Consider the following 18567-nt stretch of genomic DNA (forward strand, 5'->3'; position numbering starts at 1 on the left):
CTGGAAGCAAGCCTGGTCCCACCAAAGAGCCTTAAGCCACTTCATTAAGCAGCCCCATGGCAAAAATTGCTTCCAAACATATGAGTATGTTCCCTAAAACCTGCTTACATCCACATCATTACAGGGTACATTATTTTAAGACAGGAATTTCAAGAGGGCAGCTAGTTACTTGGCAACATAATTACCTAATGCTACCAAAAAATCAGGGCTGATGAAACAAAAAGGAAAAAAGCCCATCAAACCAGCCAATATTCCCTTATCTCAAATCAAAAGAATACCTACATTTGTGCCTCCAAAATGCTTAGTGACAACGGTTTCATTTTACAGAAGTTTTGAAAGATTAGAGTCAGCCTGTTCAAGAAGTCCCCAGGCTTCCTGCCACGACACCTGCCTACCTCCTCGACAGCTCCCTGGCTGTGCCACTGGCGTGTTCAAGGCTTCCAGGTCTGTGTGGGCTTGGAGATAAAGCTGCCTTTAGGACTTGCAGTTTCAAGAATATATAGCTCCAGAATAGCTTCCCCTGGGGAATGGCTCTGAAGCAAGGCTCTGCTGTCTGATTAGCATTTCAAAATTCCGGAGCTCATTCCTTGCAGGAACACCACCAGATCTCGAGCTGGTGGAACAGCTTGTCAGGCAGCACATATCTCCAACAGCATCAGCACCTGCTGCTGATGGGCAGGGGCTGTTGTCCAGCCCCCTTCCCACAGCCCTGACCTCTGTGACTTTGCTTTGCTCCTCTACTGGGCTGACTGGCTGTGCCCGGCATTCCACAACCAGCAGGATCCGGGTGTTCGTCTCAGAAGGAGCATGGATGTGTTTGTAAGGCACAAGCGTGGGCAGAGGGGAAGCTTTTCATGACTGAGCCATGCAAAATACCTTGAGAGTGGGCAACGTGATGAGAACACCTTGCCCTTCCCTTTGCTGATTTTAGTCACAAGAGCATCAGCTGTTTTTCCAGGCACAGAAAGCGTGAGCACTCTGCCTGCACAATCAGTGCCTGAGGATGCACAGGCTCCTTTGTGCTCTCCTTCATCCTTACACACCAATGGACCAACACAGGGCTGTCCAACACAAAGGATTTCATAGCAAGGCAAAACAAGTAGCAAAGGAAATGGGGCAGCTGGAAGACATCTTTCAATTGCTGGAGAAGGAAACGGATGAAATGGGAAAATTAAACACTTAAGCAGTAATTCACAAAACAATCCTGCTTTGAGACTGTACTTTGGCTGTTTTGAAAATGAACTCCAAGATCTTACTGCGGTCAGGGCTGGCAGCAATATTGCTTGGGGTCTGTCAGTGGGAGCTGGTTATCTGCACACTGATAGTTCCGCTGCAAGTTAATTTCTATCAGTTCTTCAGAGAGAAGTTACCTGCTCCAAGGAAAGCAGAAGACAGGAAATGCTACATGTGTAGCAGGCTCAGATAGTCTGGAGCAAAACTATGAAGGCTGCAGAACTGGTGCTTTGTGTACGGCCTCAGAGGGTCGTGCTAACTGGTGTTATTAGGCGCAACCCAAAATACCACCAAAAGCATCCAGGGAAACAGATATTAAAAAAAAATCTTTAAGATAATCTAATTAATGATTTGTAACCAGCCAGTTTAAAAAAAAAATCTTCTGATTAAACTGCTTATTCATGAGGAACAACAAGCAAAAGCACACAGGGGAAGGACGTGGAGAGCTCTGATGGGCTGGAGACAGGTGACAGCTTGACAAATCTATTGATCTGCCAGTCTACCAGTCCACTTGGGTAGCACAGGAACAGCACCAGCAATGCTCCAGTCTCTGAGAACACACTGGTCTGGTAATGCTGCTGTGAGTTACATGTTTGTATCATTCATAAAAACAATCTGCTGGTGCACATCCGCAAATTTTCTTTGAATATTGTTACAGTTTCTCTTCTGAACACTGGGATGAGCCCTGTGAACATAGGAGAGCTTTACATAGGAGGAATATAACTAAGAAAATATTTTTCTAAGTTCATGCATTGGATTTCGTTCTGGAGTAAAATCTTATGTCTTCATTAACTTCTACTGACCTTCAGTGTTTACAGAAAGTGATGGCATTATAATTTCAAATACTTCTTCAGTCCTTTCTACTTATGGCCAAAGGCTGCAGGAAAGCGCACTAGAGATGGAGCATGCTATCAGAAAAAGCAGATTCCTCACATACACATGTGTCTTCATCTCACAAAAAATTTAAGGGCCTGTGGCTTGGATGCAAAAGTTGGAAGTATGACCCTCAGAGGCAGTAGGGCAGGTATTTATTATAAGGATTCCCTCTAGGGAAGCAAATCTGTCTTTGAAGACGGTGATGAAATAAAGACCAAAATTGAGAGGATGACATTTAAGGTAAAAAGAAACTATTTCTGTTTTGCTAGATACCTTCAGCAGAAGTCAAACTACATACTACACCCACCAATTAATTTCCTACAGGATCCAAATGCCAGGCATTACCCCAAGTTCTAAGTTTGGAAGACAATGAAGTTCCTCTCATGTTTGGTAGTTTGTATTAATCCCCAAACCTTTGCAGTCCAGATAACACCCAACATCTCATTTCAACCAACAACTACTCATCAGGTGTCCAATGTGGTGCCTACTTTTACCTCTTTAAGGTAGGAAAAGACACAGTCCTCCTTTATCTACCATAAAACCTGAACAAGGATAAGTTAGGGAGAATCCACCTTCCAGGAACTAGTAATACAGGACTGCACCTGACAAGATCCTGACCACACTCCAGTCTTTTGGCAGAGACACACATTCAGCCATGCTGGACTGAAACAAAGCACGACTCCAGTTAATGTGCTAAGGCATCCTGCTGGTTGCTATGGCATGTGTACTCCTGTGAGTGTTTAGCTCTGGCTGATAATTTTTTAAAGGCTTGGCTTACTTTGTGTGACGTAAACTATCAGCCACTAGAAATAAGCTCTGTTTTTCCCACTGGCTCTTCCTCCTTTAGGAAATGGGTGACATTTATCTTTGCTGTCCAGTCTTGGACTGTCCTACACTTCTCTTTTTGCATGTTTTTGTGCTTCTGCACATAATAGGATTTTAAATGGTTGAGAGCAGTCTATGCAGTAATCCATTTCTATTTGTTAAACTCATCACTTCTGTACAGCAAATAGAGTCCTCTTGAGATGTGCAACTGTTTGCTATAAAAAGCAAATGCTTTAAAAAGTATAAAATTACATATGATCCATGCAGTTTTGCTTGTAGGTATTTTCAATAAAATGATTATACAGACCACCAAACAGATTTCATGGATTTCCCTGAAGTGGCATTGAACCCCACTTGATTTCAAGTGGGCTGCATCCTGCTAAAAGCTGTAATTTTTATTTTTTTTTAGTACAAACCCACTCTGAAAAACAATGGCCTCATGTGGCTCCTGGCTTACTGTGCCTCATTGTTTCCATATTAAAACGACTCAGTTCAGAAGCAAAATTTACTTTTTTTTTAAAGCACTGTAAGACCACACAAACTTGGCCCAACTCCCACCACTCAAGCCTGAGCTCCCCTCCATTAGTACATTAGCACTGGCTGTGCCGAGCCTCGTTCTGTGTCTGTGCACCGCCAGTGTTTCCCTGAAATGCCCAGATCTGGGCAGCTTCTGGCTCTGATGGCTGCACAGCCTCGGCTGTGGGAATGGGCAGACACTGCTGCAGCCTCACCCCACCCCAAATCCATGCTGACACTTCAGCAAGCATGGTTGTACAACATGGGATTTTAAAACACAAATAAGATCATAGAAACTACTGGAAGCTACCAACACTGATGTGAAACCTCACACAAGACAGAAAGCCCTTATTATAGTTTCTGAACCTATGAAGTCATCTAATACACATATGCTCCTTATGCTGCAAGGAGAGAATGGGTGCATGCAGTACTTATTACCATCCTCAGAAGGAGGAAAGAAAACCAGATTTTGGAAGCTTTAGGAAATCCACAATTTAGAAAAATCTGCGTAAATCCAGGAAATCAGCTGTACTTCAGTTAAAAGAAAAAAAAGGCAGTACAAAATAATAAGCAATTTGGATTTAATTGTAAAAGTAACATAATTAATTCCACAGTGCCATGCAGCATTGCAAGCCTTCATGCAGTTTATTTTTATTGTTTTTCTGGATCAAAGTACCTAACATTGATCTGCAAAATATTTGATATCTCTCCTAAATGCCCAAATGGAGGAACCTAAGGCAGGGAATAAAGATGGCACACTTACTGATTCAAGTGTAATCAAAAACATACTAATCAGAAAACCAAAATCAAGCTTCCTCTTCTTCTCCTAGCACTGTACACCCTGTATAAAATCAAGAGCAGTAAAACCTACTAACAGTCTTCACTCACAAGTGGAGGACATGGCTGCAATCCTGTATTCTTAGTAGAGGGAAAATATGAGAAAGGAAATGCCATTTTTGCATAATCATGTCTTAAAACAGAGCTGCACTCTCTAATGCATCCTGGACAGTGCAGACAGTAATAGTAACAACACAATATTGCATTCAAATAGTTATGGGTGAAGAATTTAAAAACATTTCAATCCTATGTGGCTAGAAATGATTTTAAATATTACATCATTTTGCAGTTCTGTGATAAAAAGCCTTCTTATTTGCTTGAGACAAGACTTCAGAAAGCTTTAGACAGAGCAGATTTTCTTAAATTAGCTTGAAAATTCAGTTTCCAGGGCAACGTAAGCAGGTCCTCATACATCAACATCTCTTTGCACCATTTTTATAAATACGGTTTGCTAGAATGTCATAAAATACTTTTTAAATACAGCAAACTATTTGGATCACTTTGATCCTTTTCTTTGCCTTTGAAAGAAAGCCGACTGTCCTCTCCTTTCAGAAGAGCCTTATCAATAAAACTGTCCAACTGCTTTCCTTTGGAGAGGCTTTATCCCAGAAATGCCTGCAGTGACACCCAGGCATGTAATACATTTCTACCAGCACCTGAATGTTTATGTAACATTTCAGTAGGCATCCCTTATTCATCATCCCTTTTCTTTTCTGTGTGCAAGCAGGAGATGTGATTTAGGGTCTGTGGCATGCTGGGACACAGCTGGTTTATATATAAAATTAACCTGAATGTCTGTTTCACAGAAGCAACGTGGAATTTGCTGAGGTCCACCTTGCTCATCAAGATCCCCAATGACTTTCTCACACCTACCAATACATGGAGTGGTGTAAAAGAAATCAAGCTAACTATGCATCTATTTCCTCCTCCATTTCTAAAAGGGTAGGGGGAAAAAAATCTCTCAATGATGATTGTCTCCTGTCTGTGAGCAGTGGAGGGGTGCTGTGCATGACTCCAGTGAGTCACTGGAACAGATACCTGACACCATCAGCAGCAGAGTGGACACCTCTCCTCCTTGCATTGAACAGGGAGCAGACGGACCCCGGCCCCGGCGGCACGGCACAGCAGGCTGCACACTACAGAGCTACAGGGTGAGCAATGACTCAGGAAAAGAACACTGAATGACTGTTACCTGCACATTTTACTCCCTGAGCAATGAGGCCCCACATGAAGTTGGCACAGTATTCACACCAATGCGGGCCCCTGAACGTGTGCACCTGGAAGACAGCAGCAGAAAGGAGAATTACGGAAAATGACCCAGCCATTTCACAGACATCAGTATCAACGCATGTAAACAGGGCAGAATTCCTCTTCTTTGAAGGTACCACATGCAGTTTCTGGAAGCTTCCTTTTATCACTGCAGGAAAGGAAGAAAGGAACTAAGAAAGAATTAATAACCAAGACTCCTTCAGAGCTGTGGAAAACCAGAGTCCTCCACCCCAAGCCATCCAGGGCAGCAGAACTGGGTCTGTGGGGATGTGCTCCAAGCCCAGGTCAGAGAAGAAGGCATAGATAGCCCTTCTTCCACCTCTTGGCATCCCTCTGTCTGGGCAAGGAGCCTAGCCACAAGGCAAGGCTTTTGCAGCAACCATGCAAGAGTTCACTTTTCAATCTCAAATGCCTCCTGCTGTGGCCTCCTCTTCATAAGGCACAGTGTGAAATGGGTACAGGGCTGCAAGATTCCACCTCGCATGGAAAGAGTCCTGCCAGGCAAAAATACCAGTGCCACACAGAAATACTGTAAATTTGCCTAGAGACTTTCCAGTTTAGAATAACTCCACCAGGAAATTAATTTTCTTCAGACTAATGCTACGTATTGAAAACCCAAAATGAAAAAAAAGAATCCACTGAACCAGGAAAAGATTCAAAGCTAAAGAAGAAAAAAAGCCCCAGTGCTGCTTTCATTCCTGGTTCACATGCTTGTTACAAATCCTGCAGCCACCATTAACTGCTTCTGAATTCATTCTGATAAAGCTCCTGCTGTAGGAAACCACAGGATTCTTTACAGAAAAATCATTACTTCCTTAGCCAGCGTAAAAGGCTTTGAGCTGCTATTTAGAATAGACAGGCTGAAAATAAAATTAGCAGCTGATGATCATAAAGAAATTAAATTTGCAGTGAAATACAGCAAACCTGCTTTAGGCTGGAGTCACACAGTTCTCAGAGTTACTGAGCGGGCAGTAACCTCAGGTGTGTGCAGCGCCCGGTCGGATCAGCGTGAAGCAGGAGAGAGAGGGAACTGGTGGAAGTGTTTGTTCCTGACATCTGCACACAGCTCTGGCTATCAACACTGAGAGGCAAAGTGGCCTGACTGAGGTGGCAAGTGTCCCCCACGATGGAAGAGGCAGCTGGATCCAGCTGGCACCCCCACGAGTGACAATGCAGAGCAGCACCCTGCAATTCAGGCCACAGCTCCGTTCTGGCTACAGGATGGTCTGCAGTCTCCTGGGTACCTTCAGAGCAGCAGTGACATTGCTGAGACAGTCTGGAAGCTTACTGCTGAATTCACCAAGTAATTCACATGCACATCTGTGCCAAGTGGTTCCTGACTGCCTGGTCCAAAGCGAGCACAGGCTGCCAGTGCCCTGCCCTGCCTGTCCCCAGCGCTGCCTGCTCCACCCCCACCCATCCCACTCGCCTCTGGAAGGTGAGATGTGCTCCGCGGGGCCTCTTCTCCCTGCAGATCTGGCTGACTTCCACAAAGCAAATGATGACAAGACTGTCAGCAGCTGTACTCTCCATTTTCTTTTTTCCTCTCACCACAAAGAGATTTTTCACACCATTCATTTCATTACCTACCTGCACTACCCACATCCTTTTGACTTTCTTCCTCAGATTGGTGGTTTTTATCCAGGTTTTTGGCAGTCTTCTCTTCCCAGAATAAGAACATTCTAATACCCTGAAGCAAAGCATTGTGCTTTAATGCCTACAGAACTAACAGAACTTTTTCAGGGAATAAAAAAGAAGGCATAATTTGGGTCACCATATTTTTTTTTTTGGGTCAATTTTCCCCTGAAACATACCTCTTTAAAATACTTCTCAAAAATCCCGTCAAGGAAAATTGAAACAAAATTGCCATTTCAGAAATCTGGACAATAAAGAATTTCTTTTCACAATATTTTTCCGTTTCCTACGTTGTTTTGATTTCACTATTTCTGATTTCACAAAGGAGGGGAACTTTGTTTTGTTCCTTAAAATGCTGATGGATACATTATTAGTTCTTTCTAAATAAAAAGAATTACACTATCCTACCTTGTGCCTCTGTGGTTGCCGATTTCAATTAATCAAACATCAAATCACCAAATGTTCTATTTGCTGAAGCATTTCTAATGCTGTCCTTAGGTGCTGGAGTCCCAGCTTAGCTTCTCCAGAGCCACCCCCAGTGCTGATACTCATTAAACCCCAGATGTCCTATCTCTAACTGGCTGTTTTAACAGTGAACATTCTCCTTCTCGGCCTCTTGCTCCCCACCATGGTCTGCATGTTTCCATCTCCTCCTGATTCTCCTCAGAAACTCTTCTGCAGGATCTGTCACATCCCAAATCTGCAACTGCAACCTTTTGCCTCCATTTCTAATATGATGAACTTTTCTAATGAGCTCAGTTTCTCTTACATGTAGTAGCTATGATTCACCTAGATTCTACCACAGCCAGTTCCCCTGGTATCACCCTGGCTCTCAGCCTGCTCCTCAGAAGAGTTTGCATGACTCATCATCGACTTAAAAATGACAAGGACAAGGTGGACTCTCCTCTTCCCTACCAACATTGCATGTGCTGGTCACCCTTCACAACAGCAGGACTGACTTTGTCCTTCAGAACCACTGTCTCAGCAGCATTAGCACTTCTGTCTCATCCCATGCAGCCAGGCTTCATCCAAACACTGAAATGCCTTTCCATATCATCAGCTGGATTTACCCAGAGCCTGCTCTGCTTTATGCTGCCCCATGCAAATTACTATTTCTTATCCATTATTCTGATTGCAAACTCAAAGCAGATTAAAAGGTGAGGGTAGGTTTTTCTGTGTCCCGTGATGCTCTGCCTTGCTTCATCCTTTCTATGAGATGGGAGGTTCTCGGGCAATATTAAACAGGAGGCCCAAAGGTCACAATGTCCTTCCAGCCCTGGTGTAAACAACCCTACAAGATCAGCTCTGAAGCCTCTGTTTCTGAGCGGGTTCTGAGCAGTGCTTTCTTTTCCCAGAGCATCAATATTCCCACTTCTGTGGAGTGGAACTGGACACCTAACCCCGCCCTGCTCTGAATACACACCCTTCCTGGGAATTAAATCAGACACAGTGAGTGATGCCAGGAAATACTGAAAAATGGGTCTTCTGAGGTAGGTCAGAACAGCCTCTAATCCTAGTTAGAGGATGGGTGGGATCTGGCAACTAAAAAAAAACACCTTAGCATCCCTTTGCTAGTTCAAGAGCCAGCACCTGCAAACAATACTGCATTTATCACATGACACTGTTTAACACAGCATTCTGATTTTATATCCAATTCCCCATTCTAAAAACTAGCCAAGCAACTTGTCTGTTTTCAAAACTAAAAGATGATTTCCAGAAAAAGTTCTAAAAACACACCCAGCAGAGTCCCAGAGATCCTGACTTAAATTACAAGGGGTTTCTTTCCCCTTGTAAAAAAGAGCATCTGCCATATGCAGATTTTAATGTCTCAGAAAATGTGAGAGAGCGGGATTGCCAACTGTGGCTTTAAATCTCCCAATCCATCCATTCTCACACCCACCCAAAAATCTTCATTTCTCTCTGTCCAAATGGGAATAATTTTTTTAAAGAATCTGGAAAATGAACGAGTGGGAGAGCAAATTAAACTGGTTTTAATCTTAATTTGTAAAATTCCAGAAGAAAATCAATTTAAAAGAAAAGTCTAGATAATTTTAAAGAAAAAATATCTACTTCAGGAACTACATAAAATACTATTACTAAGCTGTCCTGCAAGTCTGAGGTAAGCAAAGAGCCTCACATTAGGTTTATACCCTAGGCATTTCTATTCTGAACTCTCCTGCACTATCAACAAGGCATAATAAACATGTAACTGCTGTGAACCAGGTAGGAGAAGCTTTTTGCTCAGACTTAAAAAGTATTTTCTTACATACAAGGAAAAATAGCTTAGTTCTGAGTGTTAGAAAATGTCACTTATTTTTGTTTTGCATTTAATTAATTTTTTTTAGAGAGGACAAAATTTTAGGAGAACCAAATAAAAAATGACGCAGTGGCTCTGACAGCAGATCCTACCACAAGCTGTGAACTCCTCAAGCAGACCTCTCCCCATTATTTCTCAGGTTCTATAAAGATCACTGTTCAAGTTAGTTACCTTGTTACTCCACTTATTTTTTATGCTTTTGGCTTTTCCAAGGCAGTTATTCAGCTGTCCTTGATTGCTACCTGAAGATCAGGAATGAGCCAGCAGATAATTTTTATTCTTAACTGGGAGACTTACTTTTTATCATTGGTCAAGGCAGGGGAGGAAGAAAATGAGAGAATATCAGTGAAGTGCTGTGCAAATGTGATATGAGGGAAGATGGTGGATCAACAGAGCTTTAGCAAAGCCACCGACAGGAAGAAAAACAGGATTGGACTTGAAAAAAACTATGGTTATAGAAAACCAGCACTGAGCACATAAAACAGAAGTGTTTGTAACAGTATACAAAAAAAGCTTCCTTTGTTGAGAGGCTGCTGCCACAGTCTCTTATTCCATCAGACCCTGCTCCCTACAGAGCACCTCTTCACAACCCTCCACACCAAACTGCTGGTCAGAGTAACAGGGCCTGGGAAATCCAGGCATTGTGGCATCTGTTGTGGGATGGAATACATCACCTTGAAAAAGGATGGAAAAAAATACTGTTGATCTATACTCCTGGGCTACCAGAGCCTTACACTTCAGGCAGAAGCCTTGTTGGGGCCCAGAGAGGAGATCAAGTCCACCAGGGACTGAACAAGTGTCACACCCCCAGCATTTGCAGCACATGGCACTCCAAAGGTTCAGGTCTGCTGGCTATACTGTCCTTCAAACAAATTCCCAAGGATGATGAGACACTGCTGATGGAGACTGTCAGCTCAGTGGTCCTAGCTGATTTGCAATTCCATCAGCTGAATTCTGCCTACTGGAGTTTTACCAAGCTTTAAACTGAATATGGGAGACACTGCAAATCCCAATTAGAACGATGAACTCAGCCTGTATTATTAACATCTGTTTTCCCTGTCACAGCTGATTTTATCAGGCACTGAGCACACCCATGCTGGCATCCAATAGGCACTGTCCTTTTCATCCATCCCTGGTCCAGACAGAGATTGCCTGGATGTGAAGGGTAAAGATGAGATACGAGTGAGAAACTCAACCATCAGTTTGGGCAATCAATCTGTCCTTGTATCTATTATGATGATTAGATAACGCCTCCAAAACAAGGGTCTCGAAGCACTTCAAATACTCCAGCACATGGTAATTATCCTGTGAGGAAAATATTGCTGCTGACAAGTAATCTGAGAAGCAAGAAGACTGCCATGACAACCCACATGGCAGAGCAGTATCTGCAAGGTAATTGCTTTCACCTGAAGGTGTAACAGAAATGAATGTAACTGAGAGCGTGGAACAGACCTTCTCCAGAGCTAGAGCTGACTCTGCTTAGCCCAGCTGAGGTGTTAGCCATGGAGAGCCAGCCTGGGAGCTCCCCAGTGCCTTTGTGCAGCAGTTCTGGAGAGGAGAGATGCTGTCAGAGCGTGGGGTATAAATAGCATCGCTATCGCTGCTGGGGGCACTGGGAATGTGGAGCAGGACAACCTCCCTCAACATCCTCACCCACTTGGAGCCAGAAGCGCTGTCAGATCTTGTTTACTCTCTGGTTTGCAATGCCTGTGTCAGCAGAGATGGGAACAACTGGAAATTGAGGTTAGTTTGTGCTCTACGAGAGCCGAAGTGAAAACTGAGAATTGCAGGGTGCTGGCTTTTTTGCTTGTAAATTGAGTGAAAGTGGCCACCTTTCTTTCAGGATGGAATAGCAGATTTTCTTTAAACTGATATCTGGAAACAGGAACATCTTGCGTTTTATTCCAAGTCCAACTTACTTGAGACATGCCTCCATACAAAAAATTCTGAAACTAGAGGTGAAAATTGAATATAATCCTTAGAATTAGAATTGCATATACATATGTACCTCACATGTAAATAGAATGTAAATCCCTGAGAGATTCCTAAATGAATGCTTTTGTCATGATCCTAAGTGATCCTAAGGCAAATATGGAGGAAAAGCTGTTGATGATGAGAGAGCATAACATGCACTAGAAGCTTCTAGAGGCAAAGTCCCAGTCCTCCCCAGAAGAGCACTTCCTAGCCTTACCAGAGAAATGAGCTGGTCTGGCTTTGGGCTGTGCACAAGGCAAACTCACAGGATCCACACATGCAGACTAAAAAAACTGCTGGTGAGGTGGGAAGAAATTACAGCCCAAATAAATTAAGTATTTAGAATAAAGGCTTTCTCTCTCTCTCTTTTTTTTTTTTTTTTTTTTTTTTTTTAAATCAGTGGCAAAGCATGAATTCAGGGACTAGCACTTGGAAACCAGAAAGGTTTAAATAACATTGTGCTATTTGGAATCTGCTTTGGAAAAAAAAAAAAGTGCAAGTAACATTAAATAAATACTTTAGGAGACCAAAATCCATCAATGACTAAAAGCTTTTCTGGATTGAACTGTTTTATAACTGAGTTTCAGAAGGAACAACATAGAGCTGATGAGGTCTTCTCAGAAGTTTTGTGGAAGTTTTTTTCCAGTTATATTTTCCAGGTATTTTCCATGCCTTTAAACCATTTTCCCCTCTCAAGTCCTAGGAGTCTAATAGAAACATTAAATTTCCTGAGGTGTTCTTACCTGTGGGAACACACACTGACTCTCCCCAGGGATTATGCTAGAGGCACCCTCTCAGCTCTCTCTCTCTGAATATTCATATTAGTGCAGTGGCTCAATTAAACATATTTAAAAAAATATGTCCAGTGGCAGTTCTGTTCCTAATAAAAAATTCAGCATCTTCTTTTCAGTGGAACTAGATCAATTTACCCCAAATCAGAATATGCCCCAGTTTTCAGAACATCAGAAATAGAAATGAGTTCATGTCAGAAGTCACAGAAAAATGGCTCTGCTTAATATAGTAAGAGTTTGTTATAGTTTCTGGCCTTTTTGAAGCACTTCTGCAGTTTCCATCTCCCAGTTTCCCAGTGTTTAGGCATGGCTCTACTGAGAAGCTCTCTAGAATAAGATGTGGCATAGAAGTGATGTGCTACGACTTCTTACACTAGCAAAGCACCCAGCATACATGCAGTTACCCCAGTAAAATCTGGGCCAGGGCCAGGTGGGTTTATTTGTTTCCAAGATGTGCTACAAATTTCATTGGCAGAGTAACTCTTGTTAATATCAGCAGTCTCTTGATTAAAGTGATGCCTGAGTCTGTCTATACTAGCAAAGTCTTTCCAGGGACTGGTCCTCACCTGAGCCTTCACTCTTTGCGCATATTTAAGGTAATATTCTACCTTCAGTTACTTCTGTGTTGTCTCTGATCTGGAGCTCCCCATTTGGCCTTTCAAATCCTCAAAGAGAAAGCCAGGATACTGTTTCAGTCGGGGAGGGGGATGAGGAATCCCAACAAACAAGGCTCAGCAGCAGCTTGGCTGACTCACTTTAAGCAACCATGGAAAAACATCTCTCTGGAAGAACTATTGGCTTGAAAGGGAATCATGTTGTTAATGTCGACTGATTTAGCAAGCAGTCTTGCAACTGTTATTTTTTACAATTAATTGACTGGGCCCACAGCACTAGTAAGATCGTGACTAGGAAACAGCATGAGAGTACCCAGCACTGCACAAAGAAATAGCAAAAAATGAGTCTTCTGGAGATAGATCTGGTTTGTGAAATGCAAGAGAGAAACAAGACAATACCCTGGGGAAAATGATGCATGGAAGCACAGCTTTCAGTCCAGCCCTGACAGGCACAGACACCTTCTTGCTTCAGTGAAGCACCATGGCACTAACCTAGGCAGAAGAGCAGGTCTGTGCCTCGGACTGGTGGCAGTAAGAAAACACCTGCAGGGTGTTCTGCTGGCTCAAGGCATCAGGAGCCAGAGATGTCTGAAGGAATACCTGCAACCAGCCAAGGGAGCTAAAACTTCCCCAGGGCCTATGACTCACAAAAGCTGAAGGGGAGTGAAGACCTTTAAGGTGTTTTGTCCAGGCTTATTTTAAATTTGCCAAGTGATGAGAAGGTTATTGCACTGACTAACAAATTTCACAACCCAGGAGATTTCTTGTTGTTGTTAATCTCAGATTTTCACCTTTCTCTTCCTTTCAAACTATCATCCCATTAATCCCAACTCCTCTTCCACAATTGCCCTCCTTATCAAGAACATTTTTCAAGCACAGTTTATCTCCTTCCCCAGTGCCACGCAAACAGCAGGCAAAGGAGTGAGGTCAGTGCCCAAGCCCAAAGCACAGCACCAGGTGGTGAGGAGATGCACAAGATATTCCATGTCAGATAGCGTGGACCCAGGGCAGAAGGTACCTCATCAGCTGCACCTTTTTATCAGCAAAAAACTAGGGGATGTTTCGAAACAAACCAAGAGCAGAAATGGAGAGATGAGGAGAGGAAGAGTGGGAAAGTGCAGAGGACTGAGCAAGGGGAATCCTATGTGTTCACTACCCTAATAAACTGCCTCACCAGAGAGAGAAGATGGAGAAAGCCAAGTAATCCAAGCAGGGTTTGAGGTTATCTCAGTCTTTTGGGCTAGAGCCCACTTCACACCTTCCAACCCAGAGCTTCCTCTGGTCCTCCTCTCATTTTCCATCCACACGGCACCTTGCCCCTTTTCCCTTCAGATTTGCAGTTCCTCTCTTGCCTTAATCTCCTTCCTCTGCCTGCCCAGAAGTGCCCAGCTGCTTCCTATCCTTAAACCTATTGAATAGATTAAATATCAGCTGGGTAAAAAATTTTATTTTCATTTACAAGCTATCACAGTTACTGCCTTTTGGGGACAATATAAGCAACTATAAGAATTGTAAGGGACAGTAAAAAGCATTCCTACTGGTAGGATCCAGGGGTAAAATAAATTTATGAGAATGATTAAATATGAATCTATTTTGTTTACTTCTATGAAGTTACAGAACTTTGTAAACTCTTCTGTTACAGAACTTCCCCTATAATTAAGTTATTTTTGTAAGAAAATAACCCCACTGGCTTCAGCTATACTCCTTGTCAGCACTTCCAAGAGCACAGGTCTCCCAGAGCTTCCAAACGGAAGATGCTCTTGTTCACCTACACTGGGTGGAAGAATGAACTTGATATCCATCACACACATACCCCCCTGTCCATACTGATACATTTGTACCACAATCTGTGGGGAGATTTATTCCCCATAATGGTAAGTGAATTGAAGTAAAGTAAAAGCCTTTCTGTGAGAAAAGGTGGGGCTGAAATTTTGAGGACGATGAAGTGACTGTCCTCATTTGGTCTTATGATTCATTTTACAAGAGATCTCATTCAGTGTGCTGGATTTCAGAAAAGCACAGTAAACAGAGGGAAATCAAAAGTAATCCAAACATGCAAAAAGATAGACCAAATCAAGCCACCGTCATATCAAATTCCATTATTCAATTAGAGCTAAATAAAATGCTCTATCAAACAATGTAAGCCTCTTTAATCTGATATATTTGAATTATTAGAAAATGGGTCTTTTACATTAGATTTATAGAGAAGAACACAGGAATATTAATGTAATTGTTTTTATAAATTGGAAAAGGCAAAAATATGCTTAAAAGGAGAATACTTTTCACATCTAGCTTTCATCCTGAAGGACACACATTTAAAACTCAGTCAGAACTGACATTTATAAATAATCATCCCTTTCTTTACTTATGGAGATTAATTTAAGAGAATTCAGGCATTCTATATTTGCATTTGAGATGTGCTCATGAGAGAACAGACTTCCCCAGCCAGGAGAATATTACAGAGCTGGAGATCATTACCGACCAGCTCTGCCTGCAGAGCTCCCTGTCACCCTGGCTACCCAGTCTGTTCCCTTCAGGCAGGAGACAACTCACATTCCAGGAGATTTAAGTAAGATTAAGTCCTCTCAAAAACCCTGCCATGTCAGCACTCCTAATAAAACTGTCTTTACATTCTTCTTTCAAACAACCCTCGGAGCAAAACATAGGTTAATGGATTTATTCAGGAGACCTCTTGATGATTTAAAAGCAGCTTTCATGTTCACCCCTCCCCTAGGCACTGCACTCCTGTAATGAGGATTCACTACACTGCCCCTCTGACACCACGTTCCTCTACCTGAGCTTTGTGCAGGCAACAAGAGTCTGAGCGTTCAAACTGCACCTGAGTCCCCAAATACCCACCCCACAGAGGCAGGAGGTGCAGGGAGAACCGAGATCCCTCAGCCTGTGGTCAACTCTGGGATGTTTGCTAACCCCAGGCTGCCTCTGGAGCGGCTGCAGCTGTCACCTTCCCTTCCCCAAGGAAACACCACTGCTTGTTGTGCATCTGTGGTTCTCCATTTCTCCTCTCTCTACAAGGATGCCGCAGCATTTCCAGTATAAAAGGATTTTTGAGACCCCTTTATTTCTGTGAGCAGCAATGTGACTGATCAAAGAAGCTGCTGGGAGAGGGTTAGGGGTCCCTATCTGGTGCCTTGTGCCTGCAGCACAAAAAGCAGATTAGTTGCAGAGGTACAGAGCAGCAGACACACTCCTGTTTGCTGTGGAGCCTCTGGGGACAGCAGTCACTGCTGATTAGCTGAACTGGATAAATTTATTTAATTTCTGAGTTGCTTTTTCTTGGTTTGTTTCAAAAGTCTAGGTTGAAGACTCTGGGCCTGACATTTCCTTCCTCTCCACATGGGTGGCAGATTTGCTGCTTGGCAGGCAACCTAGGAGACTCATGCAGACATTTTAAATGATGACATCTATACATGTGAGGAAAAAACCTTGACAAATGCAAAGAAATTATAAAGGAGAGAAGCACACAAGCTAACATTCATTTTAGAGCCATAACACAGTACTTGCTAAGAGCTTATGTTTTTGCTTTTTATTCTGATGGGAGAGCGGACACATTTAGAGTTCATGAATGCCAGCAGCATTCCTTCCATGGGAAGGTTGGTTGCAGCATACCCTGTAAGGGGCTTGTCCCCTTCTAGTCTTTTATAGCAGAAATTATCTGTGAAAGGCAACTCCATTCCACTGACTTCAGAACAGACTTACTTCTCAAGGTATATTTTTCTGGCAACAGTATGTATAAAGGAACTACAGTACAACTATTATAAAGAAAACAATCTGTGTGGAAAGTTTATGCCATGGCTATGACCTTGGAGCAGACATACAGCCTGTTTTTGGAAAAGACTGGAAAACTCACAGCTCTGAAACTTTCCATGGAAGACACAGAAATAAACAAACCCGAATGAATGAAAATCAGGTTATCAGATTATTTTCAAAACAGGTATGTTTCAGGATGTTAAAGAAAAGCAAATAGGGAACACAGATGTGCAAAATTAAATACTTATTATCCTACATACACTGTAGTACATGGAAAATCATGATCTGCTGGCATCTGCAAGAATTATCTTCAAACTCTAAGGAACAAATGAAAATTGCAAGACATTGCAGATATTTAGGACACCCCAGGAGCCTATGAAAAAATGCTCTGCATTGAACTGTCAGCCAGCACAAATATGTTATGCCAAACATTCGTATTAAACACTTCTTACATACCATTCTGTACATGGTTTTCAAATTTGTGCTTAATGGAAGTACTCAAATGAAACAAAACATCCTGATCACATAAAGTTTCCACTTTTGGTGATTCTCAGCACTCAAAAGCCAGAACGTGGTTTAAATAAAGTCAGAAGGAGGATAGGTAAATTAATATATGTGCATGCATGTGGATGTTCCCACATTCCGACATGTGTGCATGATGGAAATCAAAACTGAAAACAGGAGCCATTTAATGGATGCTTATATCATCAGATGCCTGTATTATATTAGCAATCTGCCCTTCTCTTAAAAGTAGGGTTTTTTTTTTTTTTTTTTTTTTTTTTTACATTAAAGACAACATCTGGCCTTCAAATTATATATATGAAATTTGTACTGTCATCTACAGGAATCCAGTAAAACATCAATTTACATGGTCTTAAAATTAATGTATTTGGCCACCAAAAGGTTGCATTACTGAGTTCTTACTGGACACCTATTACAGACAGACAAAAAACACAAAAACGTTGAACTGACATGTCTCACTCTTACCAAAGAACACTGGTTATTTAAAGTAATTAGAACAATAATAGAAGCTACATATTAGACTAAGTAAATGTTATTAAAACACAAGGTGGTTGCTGATGCCAGCATGTCCAACAACCTCATGGCATAAGCCTCGCTGGTTTCAACACTCAATCATTGACACAGGAGAAAAGCCAGAAACTAAGGGAAATGCAGACCATCTGCTCAATCCAGATGCAGCAGAACACACTTCTTACCTCCAAAGCTATTTACCATCGACAAAATGAGATAAAATTAATTTAGTCATTTAACTATAGATCTAAGAGATTATTTTTTTTTTACATTGAAAGTAAAACTGCACTACATTCGAGTTGAAAGAAAACTTTGCTGTTTTTCTCACCTTTAGCATCTCTCTCAGTATAAACCAATTCTAAATAAAAGAGATAACTCGATATGGCAAATATCATTGAAACAAATGCGTGCACACAAGCAGCCAACAACAAAATCCCGGTTCCTCTGCTGCATGTTCTAAGCCTGCCGCACTGATATAACCGGCAATGAGCTTTACTTGCAGCTTTTAAGTTCCCAGAAAGTCGCGGTGTGCATACCTATGATTTCCTTGCGATACCAGACCCATGTCAAAACACGAGTTAAAGTCCTTTTGCCTGAAAAAGAAATTAGATAGGAAAACGTCTTACCTTGAAATTATGAACCTTCTCGTATTTTGGAACGTGTTCATTTTCCTTCAGAGTTGCTCTTCGGACGAGCGACGTCAACTGCGAATAAGCAAAGAGTTTAAGAGGTTGCCAGATTGTCACAGACGCCTTGCGAGCGCCCAGTTTCATGCCCAAGGCTGCGAGCAGCAGATCGCGCTGCCGGCCCTCGTGCCCGGCGCGGTGCCCGGCGCTGCCGCCGCCTCGGTGCGCTGCCCAGGGCTCCCTGGCCGGCA

The 18567-nt window shown here is 42.4% G+C and overlaps 1 protein-coding gene across 4 annotated transcripts in view; it reads right to left on the bottom strand.

The window, feature by feature from the left end:
* Positions 1-18567, bottom strand: part of CHN1 (chimerin 1) — a 92258-nt gene that overhangs the window by 10188 nt on the left and 63503 nt on the right. For all 4 annotated transcript variants that reach the window (XM_041472824.1, XM_041472826.1, XM_041472825.1 and 1 more), the window contains 2 exons: positions 18317-18394; positions 5480-5564 (listed from right to left, as the gene is read on the bottom strand). In XM_041472824.1, the coding sequence (XP_041328758.1) occupies positions 5480-5564; positions 18317-18394 (163 nt within the window). The remainder of the gene's footprint in view (positions 1-5479; positions 5565-18316; positions 18395-18567) is intronic.

Source organism: Pyrgilauda ruficollis, unplaced genomic scaffold (genome assembly GCF_017590135.1).
Source record: "Pyrgilauda ruficollis isolate IOZ18807 unplaced genomic scaffold, ASM1759013v1 scaffold3, whole genome shotgun sequence".
Lineage (NCBI taxonomy): Eukaryota > Metazoa > Chordata > Aves > Passeriformes > Passeridae > Pyrgilauda > Pyrgilauda ruficollis.